The 18,724-nt window shown below is 53.0% G+C and overlaps 5 protein-coding genes across 5 annotated transcripts; 1 reads left to right on the top strand and 4 right to left on the bottom strand.

Moving 5' to 3' along the window:
• Positions 1 to 26: 26 nt before the first annotated feature.
• BO94DRAFT_532427 (huntingtin-interacting protein K) lies at positions 27 to 688 on the bottom strand. The gene is made up of 2 exons (XM_025611116.1): positions 307 to 688; positions 27 to 240 (listed from the first exon to the last, which is right to left on the bottom strand). The coding sequence occupies exons 1-2, from the start codon at positions 616 to 618 to the stop codon at positions 130 to 132; spliced, it is 423 nt and encodes a 140-aa protein (XP_025470250.1). The 5' UTR covers positions 619 to 688; the 3' UTR covers positions 27 to 129.
• A 168-nt stretch (positions 689 to 856) lies between these two features.
• On the top strand, positions 857 to 2,935 carry BO94DRAFT_532428 (3-deoxy-7-phosphoheptulonate synthase class II). The gene is made up of 7 exons (XM_025611117.1): positions 857 to 1,066; positions 1,128 to 1,237; positions 1,295 to 1,358; positions 1,423 to 1,515; positions 1,569 to 1,620; positions 1,673 to 2,006; positions 2,057 to 2,935. Exons 1-7 carry the CDS (start codon positions 1,045 to 1,047, stop codon positions 2,753 to 2,755), a joined length of 1,374 nt encoding a protein of 457 aa, XP_025470251.1. The 5' UTR covers positions 857 to 1,044; the 3' UTR covers positions 2,756 to 2,935.
• On the bottom strand, positions 2,909 to 8,998 carry BO94DRAFT_532429 (uncharacterized protein; the record flags this gene model as incomplete). Its single annotated transcript, XM_025611118.1, has 1 exon — positions 2,909 to 8,998. A coding segment is annotated over exon 1 (5,555 nt), but the record flags the coding sequence as incomplete, so codon positions are not given.
• Positions 8,999 to 9,289: 291 nt separating this feature from the next.
• Positions 9,290 to 11,151, bottom strand: BO94DRAFT_543715 (lysophospholipase family protein; the record flags this gene model as incomplete). Its single annotated transcript, XM_025613149.1, has 2 exons — positions 9,290 to 10,484; positions 10,532 to 11,151. The coding sequence occupies 2 exons, from the start codon at positions 11,149 to 11,151 to the stop codon at positions 9,290 to 9,292; spliced, it is 1,815 nt and encodes a 604-aa protein (XP_025470253.1).
• A 1,011-nt stretch (positions 11,152 to 12,162) lies between these two features.
• Positions 12,163 to 13,587, bottom strand: BO94DRAFT_344435 (uncharacterized protein). The gene has a single exon (XM_025607062.1). It carries the CDS (start codon positions 13,162 to 13,164, stop codon positions 12,262 to 12,264), a length of 903 nt encoding a protein of 300 aa, XP_025470254.1. The 5' UTR covers positions 13,165 to 13,587; the 3' UTR covers positions 12,163 to 12,261.
• Positions 13,588 to 18,724: the final 5,137 nt, after the last annotated feature.

Raw genomic sequence — 18,724 nt, forward strand, 5'->3', positions numbered from 1 at the left:
CGAGGAATGTCTGGTTACGATAGACGGCCTGGTTCATCAAATTTCTGAATTCATTATGACGTGTAAACGGATATGTCTTGCAAATTTTCGAGACCAGCTCAACCATTTTCATCTACAATGTGGAGGGTATCACGCCCCCAAAGCCGGGGTAACAAAGGCCCTGATGGCCTGGACAACATTGCCGTCATGCAACTTCAAAAGCTCCGTCGCCTTGATTTTGGTCAAATCCAGCTCATTCACCTGCAATCGCCAACATACCCATTAGTATGCATCCGTCACAGAGCGCGAACAAGGGAAGTACCATACCAAGAGGTTGACATCCTCGGCAGCCACCTTGACGGCCTTCTTCTTGACCACCTCGGCCTCCTTCCTCTGCGCCTCAGCCACCGGCTTTTTGCTCAAGCCGTGTCCCGCCGCAATCTCCAACCGACTCATTGCCTTTCCGAGGGCCTCTTGGTCAGCCGCGGACGGTGCCTTGGGTGTGGCGTCGGAGGCGATCTGGCTGGTGTTGAGGGCGGAGAGAGCCGCGGCGGCCTTGCGGTCCTCGGCGTTGGCAGGGGGGTGCTGCTGCTCGGGGGCCTCAGCGTCTGCATGAGCGGAGGGAATGGAATCGGACATGGTGGACGCAGGATCTAGCTTAGTTGAAGATAAGGTGAGATTTTAATCAAGTCAATCCTTCAATTAATCAATAAGAAACCAACAATAAGAGACGCTGAAGAAGGGCGGCCAAATGACGTCGGACTCCCGATGGCCCGCTACGAGGCTATCCCCGATACAGCTAGCGCAGGAGCGTGACTCAACGCCAAACCGCGAATAACCGGCGGCCAACTTGCTCCTTTTCTTCAAGCTGGCCGGACTTCTACTTCTCGCTTGCCGGTTCTGCTCTTCTCCTGTTCGCTTCTTTCTTTCTCTTACTTTGTTCTTTGTGATTTCTTCCCCTGGAGTCCCTCATTGCGTCCCTTGGTCTTGTGCAGTGGGGAATCACCCCTCGAATCCACAGTTGACAGCTCCTAGCGTCGATCACTTTCCCCCCACCAACAAACAATGGAGGACTGGTCCCCCAGCTGTGCGTTCCTGGTTCTGCTTCCTGGTCAATTGGCTGCTGATTGCTGACCAATATTTGCTAGCTTGGGCCTCCAAACCCATCAAACAGGATGTCGTCTACGATGATGCTCAGGGCGTACAAGCAGCGCTGGGCAAGCTGCAGAAGCTACCGCCTTTGGTCACAACCCAAGAAGTACGACAGTTTTTCCATGGCCAAGTCACCGCGCATATATACTGATATGGATGATAGGTGAACAATCTGAAGAAGAGCTTGAAGAATGTAGCTCTCGGAAAGGCGTTTGTGCTTCAGGGAGGTATGTATAGTCTCTATCTCCATACTGAACTAAATCACCGGATATGATGTTGATGCTTCAACAGGTGACTGCGCGGAACTCTTCGATTACTGTAATCAGGACATGATCGAGGCCAAGGTCAAACTACTGCTTCAGATGAGCTTGGTCTTGATTTGGGGTGAGTCCACACATCAGCACCACCTTGGTGCACCATGCTAACCACCTCCGCAGGAGCAAACAAGCCCGTCGTCCGTATTGCCCGAATTGCAGGACAATTCGCCAAGTCAGTTTAACCACTTGAATCCCGGTCCAATTGCATGCTCACACCAATCTAGGCCCCGTTCGAGTCCAATGGAAGTCATTGACGGCGTCGAGATGCCCTCTTTCCGCGGCGACAACATCAACGGCTTCGATGCCACCCCCGAGTCCCGCAAACCTGATCCCTCCAGGCTCGTTTCCGCCTACTTCCACTCCGCCGCAACCCTCAACTACCTCCGGGCCTCTCTCTCCTCCGGTCTGGCTGACCTGCACTCCCCTCTCGACTGGGGTCTCGGCCATGTCATCACCCCCTCCATCCGGGAGCAATACACCCGAATCGTCAGCCGCGTCAAGGACGCCCTCCGCTTCATGCAAACCGTGGGCATCGACACCGATCGCGGTGTCGAGACGGTAGATGTCTATACAAGTCACGAGGGTCTTCTGCTCGAATACGAACAAAGCCTGACCCGTCTCCTCCGCAACCCCGACCTCCAACCCCAACCCTCATCTGCCTCCACCTCCACCGCGCCCCCAAATCCTACTACGCCACCTCCTCGCACTTCCTCTGGATCGGCGACCGCACACGACAGCTCAACGGTGCACACGTCGAATTCTTCCGAGGAATCGTCAACCCCATCGGGATCAAGATCGGCCCCAGCATGACTCCAGAAGAACTCATCCAACTCCTCGACATCGTCAACCCGAGCCACGAAATCGGCAAAGTCACCCTCATCTCGCGCTACGGCGCCTCCAAAATTGCCCAATACCTCCCGGGCCACATCGCTGCCGTACAAGCCTCCGGCCACCTCCCCGTGTGGCAATGTGATCCCATGCACGGCAACACCCAGAGCACGCCCTCGGGCGTCAAGACCCGCCACTTCAGCGACATTCTCTCCGAGCTGAAACAAGCATTAGAGATCCACCGCGCTGCGGGCTCCTTCCTCGGCGGCATGCACCTCGAACTCACCGGCGAAGCCGTCACCGAGTGTGTCGGCGGTGCCGGTGGCCTGACCGAAGAGGGACTAAGCGAGCGGTACACAACGTTCTGCGATCCGCGTCTAAACGAGAAACAGGCCCTCGAGCTAGCCTTCCTCGTCGCCGGATTCTATCGCGAAATTGACGAGCAGTTGATGGACTCGGACGGTTCGGAATCAAATTAGTCCCTATCTTGCCCCAAGAATGAGTACATTGAAAATAAATATAACCTCCCAAATCAGTCTTGCATGACTGCAAATAGGACAGAGTAGTAAGGTATACCTCTTTCATTGGTGATCATGAAATTACATTTGGACAGAGAAAAAGAGAATAGGATATGACCTTTATGCAATTGCATAATCCTAATAACCCAACTTATTTGTAACCTAGTTATCGTAAAACCCATAATATTTCCACTCTGCAGACAAACAAAGGGGGTATGTAGTATGTAAAATAAACAAACCAAACCAAACCAAACGCAAACCAAAGCAATGTGAACAAACTATCCTGTCCATGAAACCAACACAAGAACAAACACAAAAAACCCGGACTTTCAAGATAGCATACATACATACATAGACCTATACCCAAACCCAAACTCAAAGAGAAAGAGGAGTAGAAGCAGTAGGAAGAATCCTACTCAACAAGGGGACTTCCCACTCTCGGCTTATACGCCATACTCTTCCTCCGCGCGGCCTCCAATTTAGCGCGCAGCTTTTGGTTCGGTTCACGGGCTGGAGTCGCCGATGTGAATAGACCCTGGCGAGTTTGTTTGGGAGGGCAGGTTTGTTGGACGAGTTTTGTCCGTTGGGAGAGATAGAAGGGCGTGGCTGGGGACATGCCGATGGCGTCCATGTCGATGGTGTAGCCGGGGGTTTTGGGGGTGTGGCAGAAGTCCTGGTCGGCTTCGGAGTGGCCGGCGCCGTATTTGGGGGTGTCATCGGGGGTAGCGGGGGAGTCGCGCGAGGAGGGGGTGGTGTCTCGGGCGGTGATGGCGGCAGTGGAGGAGGTGTCTTTGGGGGGCAGGACGGATCGTCTGCGGTTTGTGGCGGGCTCGGCCTTGACGAGGGTGCCGTTGATGTTGCTGAGGGCTCGGGGCTCCATGCTCTTGCGGCGTTTGGCACCACCGCGGGGGATGATGGAGAGGTCGACTTCGTAATGAGACTCGTCGAGCCATTTGTTTTCTCGTTCGCAGTCGAGAACCCAGCCGACTCCGACGCACTTCACGAGACCTTTTGCATGTCGGACCTTCTCCAAGGTCCGCACACCTCCATCTTTGTAGATGACGTGGGTTATTCCTACTTTGCCCTCCTTGGGCTCTGTTCCCTCCTCGGGGGATACGCTGGCGCGAGGGTTCCACGACCAGTTCTTCACGCATCGGGCTCCCATTTGCTGCAGGAGCTCGATGAAAATACCACTGGCGTCCTCTCCCTCGGTGGTATGAACATCCACGTATGCAACAGCCCCCTGCAGGGCCAACTTGGGCGCACTGATGCTCGTGCGAGGCGTTTTCGACTTCTTTTTAGGATTGGGCGACTGAGCCGGGCGCTTGTGGGAAGCAGGTGCCTGGGCTTCGACTGCTTTCTTGGCCGTGGAAGGGGCTTGCGCGTGCTCCGGAGATTGACGTTCCGCGGCTCTTTGCAGTCTGGGCGACTTGCGAGGCGAGATAGATGGGGCATTTTGCTCGACAGGTGCGAACGTCGAGAGGCGGGGTCTCGAAGACCGCCTGGGAGAAGGGGCAGAGAACGAAAGACCTCGCTTGCGCGAAATCTTCAATGGTGAGATCTCACCCTCAGGCTTAAGTGGAACTTTGGACACCGTGTGCACGGTTTGAGTTTGCATCTGAGAGATTCTGTTCTTCATCGGCGTGAAAGGCGCAAGAACTGGGATATTCCCATTCATCTTGTCCTCAGCCTGTGATTTAGAGGCAGCAACTGGGCTCTCGGGCACAGGTGTTATTTTTTCCTGTTCGTTCTCCTTGTCCTCGTCTGCCTGTGGCTTAGAAACAGGAGTCGGGCTGCTGATTGCAGATGCTACCTTTACCTGTTCGTTCTCCTTATCCTCGTTTGCTTGTGGCTCAATAACAGCCCGTGGCTCAGAAGCAGGAACCGGGCTCTCGGGCACAGATGCCACCTTTTCCTGTTCGTTTTCCTTGTCCTCGTCTACCGGTGGCCCGACAACAGCCTGTGGCTCAACAACATCCTGTGGCTCAGAAGCAGGAACCGGACTGTCGGTCACAGATGCAACCTTCTCCTGTGCGTTCTCCTTGTCTTCGCTTGCGTCAACCACAGGCAGAGGCGCGGGAATGTCCTCGACTACCTCCGTGACGGACTGCCCCGATGACTCGACTACTTCAGTATCGCCTGCAAGTGCTTGTGGCTCCTGCTCTTGGTCCTTGTCTTCGTAAATTTCAGGCACATCGGCCTCGTTGCTCGCTTCCGGCATGGGTGATTTAGACGAGGAACTTTGCGCTTGGCTGGAGACATCGGGATACGACACTTCAGAAGCAGCAGTGACGTTGCTGGACCGCTTGCTGCCTCCCAAAGAGAATACTCCCCTTCGAGGGCGCTTCGGGTGGGCCTTTGCAGGGCTGCTAGCCTTCCACTGGCCAAACTGTTGCGCCAGTGGTGTGAACCGAGGGGCGTTCTCAAGGACTAATCTTCTAGTGGATCTGCGGCGAGGTGTCGCTTGTCTGGGATCGACAAATGGGTCCGGCAGGTTGTTATTATCTTGCACCTCATTGTCGCTGTCTGCTGCAGCTGGCTCATAATTTGAAGGACCAGTTCTCACATTGCGTCGGACAGGAGACTCGATGAACCGAACAGGAGAGAGCACGCGTTTGGTGTAGTAAATCTGACGAGTCGGACTGTAAGAACCCTCTGGCTCCTCAACCTCATACGGCAGGATGGGCTGAGGGTTAGGCGGGATATACTCAGTCGGTTCGACCGCCACAAGCGTAGGCTCGCCGTCGTCGAAAGGGTAGTTCTCGCTCACATCGTCGTCAAAGTCGTCGAAAATATCTGTGGCATTTTCGTCACCAGCCTCCAGCATATCAGGGTCGTCCTCTGTCTCCGAAGAATCATGGACATCCTCGACAGGCTCAGAAGCACTGCGCTCGACAAAAACATCTTCAAGACCCTCAACCAAGCTGTGTCTTAGTCCTGGGTTTTGAGCATACTTGATCTTCGGCTTTTCATCCACTTCCTCTTCAACCTCGTGATCGGACTGATCATCGGCGTTTTCCTGGTGTGCAACCGAAGTCTCGTCTTGGGCTCCGTGTGTCTCGGTATGTTCCTCCACTACTTGGTCAAGGCCCTTGGCCTGTTCCGCGGAGGCATCATCGACTTCGACGGTGCTCTCTCTATCATCAACGGCGAGGGGCTCAGCATCAGAGTCTGCATTATCATCGGCGTGTTCAGTGGGCAGATCTTCGACGAGCTCTCCAACATCACTTTTTCTAGAGACACCCAGATCCTCTACCGTTGATTGGACTTGTTCAGAATCGGACTCTTGGACAGGCTTAGCAACAGGCTCCGTGACGGGTTCATCGATAGGATCTGCGATGACTTCCTCAGCAAACCCCTCGTCAGACTCCATGGGGTCCTCCATGGGCTCCTCCACAGGTTCTGCTATCGCTGCCTCCATAGCATCAGCTGCAGCCTCCACGGGTTCTTCCACAGGTTGCTCCATGGGCAATTCGGTAGGCTCATCGATAGGCTCATCAGCAGGCTCTGCAACAGGTTCCCGAGTGGGCTCCTCAGCGGGTTCGTCGATGAGATCATCCACAGGCTCCTCCATGGGTTCCTCCATGGGTTCCTCAACGGGCTCCTCCATGGGCTCCTCTGTAGGCTCTTCCACAGGGTCTTCTGTGCGTTCGTCCATGGGCACATCAACAGGCTCCTGGACAGCTTCTTCCAAAGGCTCGTCCATGATATCTTCGACGGGCTCCTCCACAGGCTCTACGGCGAGATCCTCCATGGGCTCATCCAAGGGTTCCTCTATGACCTCGTCCTCGGATTCAGCAGCTTCATCGACTGCTTCTTCCGCATCCTGAACAGCGTGCACATTGCCTTCAGTATGTTCGTCCTGGGCAGCAACACTTTCAGTCACAGTGTTGGCCTCCTGCTCGTATTCAATGGTCTCTTCCCGATCGAACTCTTCGTGTAGAGTATCCTCCTCATCAAGCCGTTCCGCAACGGCGGGTGACTGAGCGTGGATGTCCCTTGTTGCATCCAATGCATCAACTTCCTCGGGTGCTGCGTCATCGACTTGTTCATCCTCACTTTCGAGTTCCTCGTCAAGCTCTGCGACGGCGGGAGACTGAACCTGGACCTCTTTTGTTGTATCCAATACATCATCATCGGGAGATGCATCATCGACTTGTTCATCCTCGCTTTCGACCTCGTCGTCAAGCTCTGCAATAGCTGGAGACCGAGCGTGGATATCCTTTGTTGTATCGAGTGCATCGAGTTCCTCTACCGGCGCGTCATCAACCTGCTCGTCCTCCCTTTCGACCTCGTTGGGTTTCTCAAAGTCAGTCATTCTCAGCGGCGATTCTTCAACATCTGGTGTAGCAGGCGCATCAACATTGACATCATCTTCGGCAGTGGGACGTTCTTTTATGGTACTCCTGCTGGCGAACAAGGAGCTTTTAAAAGGCGAAGCAATCTTCTTTGCGGGACTTTGAAGGAAAGAAACGCTATGTCTCAATGGAGTCGCCGTGGATTCGGCATGCGCCTGAGAGGAGGTGAATGACGCTCCAAATAGACCCTTTCTGGGGGACGATTTGAGAGGGGAGTTGCGTCCGGGGGTAAAGTTGGGCTGAGACAACGAGTTCCCGCCATCCAGGAAGATACCGCTACGCTTAGGAGTCTCCAAGTGCGCCTTCCTGGGCGATAACTTGAGCGGTGAATTATGCGTCGGCGAGAGATGAGGTTGTGACAATTGCTTCGCGTCATCGCGGAGAGCAAACCCACCACGCTTAGGAGTCTCCCTCATAGTGAAATTAAACGGCGAAGGAGGCGGCCGGCGCGCCGGGCTGGACATCAGAAGCGTATCGTTAAAATCAATCGATCGCCGAGGGCCAGGCAGAGGCTCTCCATTTTCGTCAAGAGATTTTCGGTACTTTTCGGTGAGGTTGATCTTCTTCACCGGCGAACTCAGACCGGTTTTTTCTGATCCGTGTTTGGCAGATGAGTCAACAACGAACTTGATCTGATCCTTCTCACCACTCAGCTCATCATCCTCACTATCCGAGTTGGCATACGAAGACAAGGCCTTAGCAACCTGCGTCGCCTTCTTCGGCGAAAGCGGCTTAGGACCATCCTTCTTCTTCGCCGCCGCCGTCGCTGCTGCTGCCGGCTTCCTCCCCCTGCCAGTCGTCGCTGCAGTCTTACGCACCGGCTTGGACGCAAGACCTGCCTGCCGTCCGGGCCCAATCGTGCCCCGTCTCCTCCCCGCAGCCGGCGGAGGCGACGGCTCCTCACTCACTTCCTCGCCAGCCGAGTCAAACGGATCCTGAAACGTAACCTTCTTCTTCTTCGCCGGTCCCCGCAACAGATTCGACCTCGCCGCCGAACTCACCGAGTTAGTCGCAATAAAAACCCTCCTCGGAGCATCCTGCGACGACGAGAAATCCAAATCCGTAAATCCCTTCGCATTCAACCTCGTATTCTCCTTGACCGGATCAACCGGCTTCGCCGCCTTCGTAGCAGCCGTAGACCCCTTGGGCCTTCCTCGCGCCTTGGGGGCAACAGTCTCGGGCTTCGCAGGTGTCGACACAGGCTTGGTTCTCGGTCTCCCAGCGCGCTTCTTCGGCGCGTCCGACTGAGCAAGCTCGTCATCATTATCGCTATCCAAGTCAACCTTCGCGGGCTTCCTCCCACGCCTACCTGTTGTGCTCGTAGCGGCTTTCGTCGCGGGTCGACCCTTCGTCGTCTTCACCTTCTCCTTTTCATCAACCATACCGATCTCATCATCAGTTGACTCATCCGAATCATCTTCGACCGGCTTGCTCGTAGCTGCTGATGTGGTTCTTACACCCCTCTTTCTTGCTTCAGTGGCCGAGCTCGGTGCTTTGGCTTTTGTTGTTTTCGGCGCGGGCTTAGTTGATGTCGATGTGGTCGAGCCCTTGGTTCGGGTGCGCGTCGTCCGCTTAGCCGGTGATGATTGTGGGATGACTGCTGCGCGAGCCATGCTGTGTGGTTGATTATTTAGTAGTCGGGGGTGGGTTGGGTTGGAATGGGATGGACCGCGTTGTTGTTGATGTCCCGCTTTTGTTGTGGTGTTGGCGGTGGGGACTTAGTGGTGGATTGCCGTGCTCATTGTGCGTTCACGGATGATGAGTGAACGGTCACTGTTAGATTAACCCCGGATGCTCATGTAGGGTCGAAGGGGAGCTGGGGGGTTGGTGGAGGTGGTGGTTGTCGCGTTGGGTGTGAGTGAGTGGGATTAGAGGTAGAGGTAGCGTAGCGGAAGCGGAGGCGGATCGTCAAGTTCGGCAAGCTCCTGTTGTGGCGGGTTGCTTATTTGGGCGATCGGGCGGCGGTTTCCCTGGTAACGCGGCACGTGAGAGGGTGGTTCCGATGCGAGTCGAGGACGTCACTTGGACTCTATCTAATTAACACACGGTGTTTTCCTGGATACTTAGTGGATGTGGACATCTTCATTTATCGAAATCCTACAGTAGCCATACATACATCATATACAAGAAAGTTGTTTTACAGGAGTGCAGTAACAGTCATGCCTGCGGCAAGCACACTCGCCAAAACAGTGGGAAGGACACCATAGCCCGCATTGTCGTATACAGTCGTTGGCTCGTATGTTTCTGGGGTGGCGCTATTGGTCGTGCCATTCCAGCAGTATCTTTGGAAGCACTGGGTGCAGATATCCGGCACATTGGTGTTGGTGCGTTCGAAGGACCGACTGAGAACGGCACATCCCACACAGGCCGACCAGTCACCGTCGCGACTGCTATTGCCCATTGTTGCGACATTGTATCCGTTGAGGATGACGCTCTCTGTTTCGGACTCGGGATAGCTGGGATCGAATGTCGACATGTTCGAGTAGGTCACGTACGGGAAGTTGGGGATGTAAACGATCAAGGGAGCTGTTCCGGTAGTGTTCGACGCGTCGCACCCAAAAAATGTGGGTCGCGTGTTGAGACCTTCGTTGACAAAGGTATTCTGGTCGGGAATAGCAGGGAAGGCGGTGCCATTGGCGATTCCGGTTGAGTTCTGGCTACGTTCATACGTCGCAACCAACGCGGTTCCATTGGGCCAATTGTAGGTGGTGTCGGCGGAGGAGTCCACCGCGAAGATGACATCCACATGACGCTCTGGTTGGATCAGTGGGTGAAGAGGTATATTCTGGAGGTCTTCTCCGCCGTCCACGAGATCCAGTTCGGTTTCGCGAGCAGATGGTGATGTTGAATTCGCCCAAAGGTAGAATGGATTCGGCGCGTACACTGCAATATCCTCGTCATCCTGTCCAATATCTTCGAGGATATCAGTGAACGCAGACTTGAGAAAGTCGGGGAGACTGGTAGAGTTGATCTGTAAGAGGAACTGGTTGAATAAGGAAGATGAAGTCCCCATGACGAACCCGGCATTGTCAAAGCCTCGAACGCAACTTTCGTTGCTCGGAAGAGTGCCGGCTACAAACCGTGATCCCAGATACTCGAGGGGGACGAATCCGTACACCGTCGGGTCAAAGGTGCCGAATTCCCAGGGGTTGAACTCGTAAACCGTAGCGTTGCTGCTGACTAGCAGCTCATCTGGGTACCGACCATCTGCAACCAACACAGGCATCGGCATATCTGCCTCTTGGAATGAATCGGTCTGCGCAATGGATGACCAGGTGTAGTCAATACCGCCTGCGGTAGCGTTGATGAGTTGATATGAAAGAGCACGGCCCCTGGCAAGTCAGCAATACTGAAGTTCAATAGAAACTTGGACTCATACCAGTAATCGGTAATAGACGTCGGATACCCTGCATCTTTCTTGCCGGACACAGCGTCGTAAATATCCTTGTAGTAGCTAGCAGAGTCCACGATCTGAATGCTATCTCCCTCAGGACCTTCGAAGATAGAGTTCTGGAACTCCCAAACACCCCCTTCCTGGGGCGCTTGGAGTGAAGAAATGGTGGAAAAGTTATTCATATAAATAGATCCCACCAGCCATCCACCACCACTCAGGCCAGCCAGGTATGTTGCCGATTGCAGCAGGCCGCCCAGCTGGCCGCTGTTGGTAGAATTTTCCGTCCGGCTATCGAAAGCCTTGATCGCTCCAGCTCCGTTCATCAGCGCCCGATACCCTCCACCAGAGACGGCAATTCCAACGTTAGGAAGATCCGAGCTGTTGCTAGAGACACGGTCGAGGTATTCCACCGCATCAAAGTCTGTGATATTGACATGACCAAAAAAGTCCTTCATCGCCGACAGGGTCTTGTTGCGTCGGGTCCTCAGCCATGACGACTCGTTCGACGAGAGCGCCGTCGCACTACGCACTGTCGGACGGCTTGCTGGGCAATCTACCGTGGAAGGCGTGTAACCGTCTGGGGCATTAGGTAGCGCGCGCTGCATCAAATGTGTCTCAGGTGCGCTGTTAACACCAGTATTTATACCTATCCAGCCCTGTGGTCAGAACAAGCTTGTGCAGAGAGGCAGCAAAAAAAGACAGCGGCAAAGATATGATGGTTGACTGACCTGACAGCACACCTGCAAATGCAAGCACTGCTGCTATGTACTCCATTATCAGTGAATAATATACAGCTGCTCTGATTACTAGAATGCAATGGATTTCTGAAGGAAGAAAGTGAGGCCTTCGCCAGGGGGAGGGGTCACTTCATAATTTCTAACGCGACTAAAGGCTGTGCTCAGCCAAGGCCTTTGTAATTGACAAAGACAGGGACTCGCCAAGCGACTGATAAGACATGGGTCTGGGGCTGATCATGGTGACCTCGTTGCTGGCGGCCTGAAGAGCCACGGACATCGATTGATGATTGGTAGGTCCGAACACGGACAGGCTTGGGATGCAGCACATGGTTTGCTATGATGCAGAGGCTGGGCCGGGCAGTCCGCAGCTGAACGGATCATCGTGGCGGATCGCAGGCACTAAGAGAATTAGAGTTACCAGCGTTTGCTCCAATGGAGGTTCAGATATGGAACTTGGGACAACTCAATGTTCATTGGGCTAGATAGTTGAGTCGGATTCGGCTAGCTGATGTGACAAATTTTAAGGAAAGATCCCTAGATGTGGAGTGAGTGGATAAGTGGATGAGTGGATGTTTGCGTCTGGTTGCAGTTGGGGAGGTGACGGAGAGAGAGAGGCCTGACAGGCAGGCGAGTGGGCAGGGAACAACCCTGGCGTGGCTCCGATCGGTGGGGCCGCAGTGGACAACAAGGCGATCCACGGGCCCGGGGAACTTTGGCAACAATTAACGTCAGCTTCGTATTATTGCAGTCACTTTGCTGGGCTGGCTCGTGTTTGCTTCTGCCTCGGTGTAGGCATCCGGTAAAATCCATGGTTCAGTTTTTTGACAGAGCGGGGATTAACTCCACAAGGAAGCACTGTCGAGGAATCTTCAGGAAACCATGTCAGCTTATCTCTAAAGCCACACGGCTGGCCCGATAGCAAACACTCAAAATTCAGCTTCAGCCAGATGACATTCATCTATCACACAAACAACCGCTTCAATCACACTGCCGATACATCACATCCGTCCTCAGGGTATACTTCGTCCCCCTCACCACCGGATCCCCACCATGTAACAAATCCCTCTGCTGAAAGACCAACACCGAGCCCACCTTAGGAAACACCCTCAAATGCCTCTCTTTTTCCTCATACCTTGGCAGAAACGACGTTGCTCCACCCAACAATCTCCCCCCAACATTCAAATTCACCACTTCCCCATTCCCCGCCTCCACCCTCTTAATCTCCCTCTCCAACTCCTTTAAATCCTGTTCCCCGTCGCCATTCAAATAAACATGCACCGTATAATAACTCCTCTCCGTGCCATCCGGCGTAACATAATTCCCATCCCAATGGGGGCGGAAGAACTCCCCGCCCTCGTACCTCAGAAATCGTAATCGTTCATTCAACCTCGTCAACTTGTACGATCTATTCCGCCCCGCTAACCCCGTTACTCTGGGCTGGTTGTCGATTTTGTCGATTCCTAGTTGTTGCAGGAAGGGCAGGATGCGGGTAAGGAGTCTATCAGCGATGAGTTCATCGTCGCAGATGATTCGGCCGCAGTTTCGGGTGTCGGTTGCCAGGGCTTGTTTGCCGTTGCCGATGTTGATCATGGCGCGGTCCCAGACCGGAGGGGTGGTGGTGGGGTTGGAGGAGGGGGGAATGGTGCTGGACTCGGCGAGACGGATGAGGTCGTTGCATTCGCTGGGGGTGAGGGCGTTGTCGATGATCGCGGCGATGAGGTTGGTGTATTCGGGGATTTGGGGGGAGGAGAGTGGGAAGTTGATGGGGTGGAGTTTGGCGGTTGGGGGGCCGGGGTGGTGAGGAGGGTGGAGGTATTCGTGGGAAAGGTCATTTTTGCGTGTAGACTTGGTGATGGTTTGAGGATGAGGATTTGGGGACATAATTACTTTACGAGGGATATACTGCGATTGAAGTACATGGCGGATGTAGAGCAGGGGTGGGCTGAGGCTGCAGATTGTCCGTTGGTTTGGCCCCACTCTTGCGCAAGGCTGAGGATGAGGCTGTGAAGATATACCATAGTTACCTATTACCTATGTATAAGCAAGTAGTCAGGCCACTTTGTGTAGTCATTCAGCCGCCAGCACTAGTACTAGATATAGGAGGATGTGTGCACAGCCTCATGAGTCATACGAATCCTACACCACGGCATGGGAAGGGATATATGATGATATGTTATTGTTCAATGTCAGGGACGTGAGGCAGATGAAACTGGGTGATATTGTCTGACTACCTAGAAGGGCTTCTGCCTACTCGGGATGAAATGACAAGAACACGGTGGCCAACGTGACCAGACACGTGACGCTCGCCTACCGACCAACCGGCTGTCCGGACACGGCTCCCTAGGCGAGCAGGGGTGCCAGATTTAGAGTACATGAAGCCAATCTCTCTTCCTAATTAGGTAATAAAGTTGCAATATCATACGAGTCTTGGTGGTGCGGAGTGTCAGGCACGTGGTGGCTCCGCTACCGGGCAGGATTTCATGTGTAGTAGACGTTTGAATGCGGAGAATGCCTCAGGATCGAGTGCCTTGGTGAAGCCGTCTGCGGGGTTCTCCTTGCCAGGGACATGAAGCATCTCGACGTCGCCCTTCTTGATCATATCTGCCACGAAAAGATAGCGGTTGTCGAGCCAGCGGGTGGATCGGGTGTATGTGTGTGCCGTGGTTGAGGATTGTCAGGGAGGTATCCTAACATGCGAGAACAAGGCTTCGCTGATGACAAGGATATCATTGACTGTGCGCGCATATCTTGCATATCTTTCGGTTCTCTAAAGATTTCAGCGTTCTCAAAACCCTTGCTATCCGGCACCACAACCTTAAGATGCCAGTGGAACCGCGGAACGATGCTGCATTGGCACCCTTTTGCCAGTTCAAAACCACATAGACGCATTGGGTGGGATTCCCTTGGAGTACCGAGTCAAACTGGACCATACCGACGCCATCAACGTTGTCGGCTTGCTTGGAGTGTTTGCCCAGGCGCGAGAAGAGACCCAGCATTTTTTTAATCTCTCCTGGAGGTCCCCAGACCCCCTGCATGACAGTCGCGCACCAAATTGTCCCACCCCCTTGATGTATGAGTGCTTGGACATAGATACCCCAATAGAAACTATGCAAGGCTAAACAGCCTAGTAAGATAAACGTAGAGTCTAGAAAACTGGAAGCAGTCCTCGCAGACGAGCTTATACTGGCCAATGAGGCCAGTAAAGAAAAATCACCTGTGTAGCAGGTTGGTTCAATCCAGGGGCTTATTGATGTTTTTGCGTCTCCACCGAAGAGCGGAGAGACATACCAAGCCTGGTCATTTGCGTGGACACGCGACATAGGCCTGGTTGAGTTTCTCGGTTGATGCCATGGAGATCCGTCCTTTCCGCTTCGAGATCCTGTGTGGACCTTCAAAAGTCGTCTTCCATATAACATGAACAAGGTAAGCAGTAAAAGTGTGTCCTGTATCAAGTGATATCTTTATTTGGTCATGTAGTGGGCCGAAATCCTGGTTTCTTGCGTTCCTTGGAGGGGGAACCGTTTAAAAGCGCAATTTTGCGGCCTTGTTGGGTTCTGCGCAGCTCGCGTATTTTCTGACATGTTAGTACATCCCACACCAGTTGGACTTCCGGTGCTCTTCAGACTCTGAGTTCCCGACGCGAATGATCCGTTCTCACTCTTAAGCGTTTCTATATCCCGGGGTTTCAGCCGTTGATAGCCTCAGCAAAAAGCAAGCACCGACATTTCTTCCACTCCCGTGAGAAGGTACTATTTGGTCAAAAGCCATGTAATTGCAACGCTTTGCTGTCAAAGCTGTGACTTCGCTTGAGGCATTCGGGGAATAGTTGGAAGATTGAATCGCTTTGCTAACCGCAGAGCTACCTTTGTACCTTCATCTGGTTCATGTATTCCCTTGTTGATATGGTTCCCTCCCTGAGCAAGTGCTCGCACTCTTTTAACATGGTTTCAACTGTGTGGTATTCTTCCATGTTCTTTATCTTCCGCACCACAAAGTTCCACTTCCTTTCCAGGCTTGTATCCATCAACTGCCTGATCTCACCAGGTGTCCGCTCCGCAGCCAATTATAGCTGCTGAGCAGCGTTGTCTTCATCCTGGTCTGGAAGAAACTCCTTGTTTTGCGCAGCCTGGATCCATTGTATAAAACGAATCAGTGGTCCTGCGCGGAGAGGGTACTTGTCTTGGCGTTATTGTGGCTTCATGGGAGCGTCCTTGAGGCTTTCCGTATCGTACCACCGGCTGTCCGGCGGGTCTGTGTTCTGCCATTTGAACTGTGACGGGCTAAGAAGCCCAAGAACTACTCAAGGTAATGGGTTGGTAAGTAGAAGGTGTGGAGGCCCTCAAATCCTTGAACTTCCTTCTTGAACTTTTCGTAACCTTGATCAACTGGCGGGCGCCCCCCTAGGCGACGATCCAGGGGAGCCACGCTTTTTCCGAAGCCTGAGCCTGCGGGGTTGCCTGGTCCTTCTGGGCCTGGTTGGCTTCCTCCGCGGGGTCTCCCTCGAGCAAGGCCTGGTAGACCTCACCCTTCCGGATAGGGCGTCCGAACGGCAGATGCGTTGGGCCCAGTTTCTGAGCCGCTTTAACTTCACGATTGACTATCGCCCGGGGGTGGCCTGATACCAGAGCTTGTTGCCTAGCATCCGGCTGGAAATGATTTATCGGTCTTATATTCAGTGTTTTGTCAGTCAAGACGGAGGAATCAGGGATCTTCATGGTTCGTCTAGCGGTCGCGATTGGGGTTATCGCTTCTAGTAGGGCCTTGTGTTCGACTTCTTTCTTGACTGATGGTTCAGCAAGAGAGCTTCGTTCCATAGGCATCATTTCATCAAGTTACCTGTACTCGCTCCCAGTGCTTCACTGTAATTTATGGTCACCCGGGGCCCGGGACCTGATCTCCGGGGTTTTCGGCAGCCTCTTTTGCTTTTGGCTTGAAGATTTGATAGATGGTATCCACGACTTAACGAGGAGGATTATCAACGATCTGGTCCCACTCTGCTCTGGAAAACCTGGACTCTGGGAAGGCTGCATTGTGAACAAAGGGAACGGGATACTCAAATATCCAGAGGTTCTGGAAGATGAGGACCTAGGGTCCGCAGGGGTACGAGGGTCAGCCAAAGTTAGTTCAGTAAGTCGGTCCTCTGTGGTCTCGTTTGTCGTCGACAGTTGAAAGCTTTACCAAAAAGCTTTAGGGGACTCGACAATGGCTGAAGGTCGTTGAGATGCAGTTCAGAAAATCGCTCACGTTGCTGGCCGGTCAGAGACTGACTACGTGGCGCGACGTGTAGTTTGTCAGGGCTGATGATGGGGTTTGCTTCGATGTGTTCAGCGACCTCAAATCGCTTGAATGATTCGATGAGAACGATGAAGTTCTCCCTTAACACATGTTGTCCCTCTCTATCTTGGTGTCACACGGACTTCACTGCACTTTAAAGAGTCTCTCTCCAAATTGCTTCTCATAGACGCAATATCCTCGAGCATCCTGGATTGTCTCCACTTTCAGTCCCGAATTTATCCCAGCCCTTCATGAGTTCGACCTATTTCTCCGTGCAGGGCCGGGATACTCATCATGTTCGTCACGAAGCCCGCCACAATACCCGACATCAGACATCCTCGGCCTTTTTCCCATTTCCCCAGAAGTCCTGCAGCAGGCCGGACTGTGTCTGCGTGCGCGGCCGCAGTGTCTAGATTTTCTTCAGATGGTCATGAATCCCGCCAACTTCAAGCATCCAAGAACCCATAATGCCCGCCGCGCTTGTATCTAGCAATGTTTTCAACTTTGATTACCACCTCTTCTTGTTGGTAACTCTCCAATTTCTGAATTTGTTTAAGTGCCAGCGCAGCATATTGAATCGAGTCTTGGACTTCGAAATTAGCAATGACTCCCACGTTGTCCCTTTTCACGAAGCCTTGCTCCATTGCCGAGTTCTTCATATCTCCCCTGTAAGTGGACTTCCTCTTTTGCAGCTACTCATCTGAGTAGGCCACTACCTAGCCCGTAATACGCTTTTTGTACTTCTGAGTCTGAACCTTTTTGCTGCAGCTGCTTCACAGATGTGCCTCCCGCTTTGACCGGCCCATCCAGGCTAAAGGTGGTGTCTCGTGTATGCGCCTGGTCCATTTCCAGTCGAAGATCCCTTTGATTTGCGACCTTTGATTGTTAGGGAACTGGAGACATTGATGTTGTGCGTAGTCTTCAGTCTCAGCGCGGGGCTCTTTTCTTCGCCAATTGATTCAGATTGTCTGTCTCTCGCATGCACGAGCACACAACAAATGCCCGGTTCAGTACTCTCCTTCTCTTTAGGGGGCCTGTTGAGTCCAACGCGGGACTTCCTTTTCCGTCCTTCCAATTGACGATCCCAGATCCAGCCCCATCTAGGTCACCGCAAAAGCCCATCTTGGGACAGAAAATAATGCGATCACCGCAGGAACCCAGGGTCATCGAATTCCGTCATGACGAAGTCCACTATTGGCATCAAGGGGCAGAGCCAGCCTCTGTCTGGAGACCATTCAAACACTCCCAGGTTGATGGCTGAATGCGCAACCACCCTTGTCTTTTCATGAGGATGCCTTGCGCGCGATGTAGGCGTACAGGTTGTATGAAAGTACCCCCAACCAGAAATCAAGAGACTCGGGGTACTAGACTTCCAGGCCGCTAGGGGGAGCATCACTTTCGAGCCGTTGCCAGCGTTTGTTATTTTGCTCGGCCACGCCTTTTCTTGCTCTGTACCGAGCAAGTTCCAGTTGATCTGTTTCTTCATCTCCGCATGGGAAGCCCATCTGATGTCGTAACTGAATTCCAGAATCTGAGCCCGAAGCTTCGATTCGTTTATAGGTGTATAAGTCCGATGTGAAGGTGGTTGAGTATATAGATAACCCCTGAGGAGAGGAAAATGAAAGGATAAATGAAAAAAGAATACTTGGCACTGATAATCTCTTCGTGTTCATCAAGACATCTGTGTCCATTTCTCTCAAGAAAAGCCAAGAAACAGTGATAACATGTCAGCACTGATACTCTGGAAAAGTATGAAGCTCCGTCGTGTCTTTTCCGAAGACAGGCCAAGACCACACATCTCCTGTCCAGTGCTTTCCGGAAGTATTGCAGGCTGGGTAGGACTGTTCATGGGCAGGCAATAGGTGTGGCCAATAACAGAGTGAGATTACTGACACTGGAAGACTGAGTACCGGAACCAAGGAAGCCACCGAAATTTGGTCGGTTATATGCCTGCCTATCGTGAGAAAATGCATCGTGATCTGAAACAGAAACAGCAGCATGTGCTGTAACTTGAATTCTTCCTCGCGATAGCGGCGGAAAATGTCAGAGCGAAGCCAATTCATCCTTCCAATGCATATAGTCCTCGGATTGATATCGTGGGGGGTCTCTTCCATTGTGCAGCGGGCAACCCCCGCAATGTACTCTGAGAGTCTGTCTGCTTCGAAGC

This window comes from Aspergillus sclerotioniger, assembly GCF_003184525.1.
Source record: "Aspergillus sclerotioniger CBS 115572 chromosome Unknown BO94scaffold_6, whole genome shotgun sequence".
NCBI lineage: Eukaryota > Fungi > Ascomycota > Eurotiomycetes > Eurotiales > Aspergillaceae > Aspergillus > Aspergillus sclerotioniger.

Excerpts from the sequence above, each read along its gene's own strand:
- BO94DRAFT_344435 (XM_025607062.1), bottom strand. The coding sequence starts at position 13,164 with ATGTCCCCAAATCCTCATCCTCAAACCATCACCAAGTCTACACGCAAA.
- BO94DRAFT_532427 (XM_025611116.1), bottom strand. The coding sequence starts at position 618 with ATGTCCGATTCCATTCCCTCCGCTCATGCAGACGCTGAGGCCCCCGAG. Across the intron at positions 241-306 it reads CCGAGGATGTCAACCTCTTG|GTGAATGAGCTGGATTTGAC; the intron begins GTATGGTACTTC and ends TGGCGATTGCAG.
- BO94DRAFT_532428 (XM_025611117.1), top strand. The coding sequence starts at position 1,045 with ATGGAGGACTGGTCCCCCAGCT. Across the intron at positions 1,359-1,422 it reads GGCGTTTGTGCTTCAGGGAG|GTGACTGCGCGGAACTCTTC; the intron begins GTATGTATAGTC and ends ATGCTTCAACAG. Across the intron at positions 1,516-1,568 it reads GAGCTTGGTCTTGATTTGGG|GAGCAAACAAGCCCGTCGTC; the intron begins GTGAGTCCACAC and ends CCACCTCCGCAG.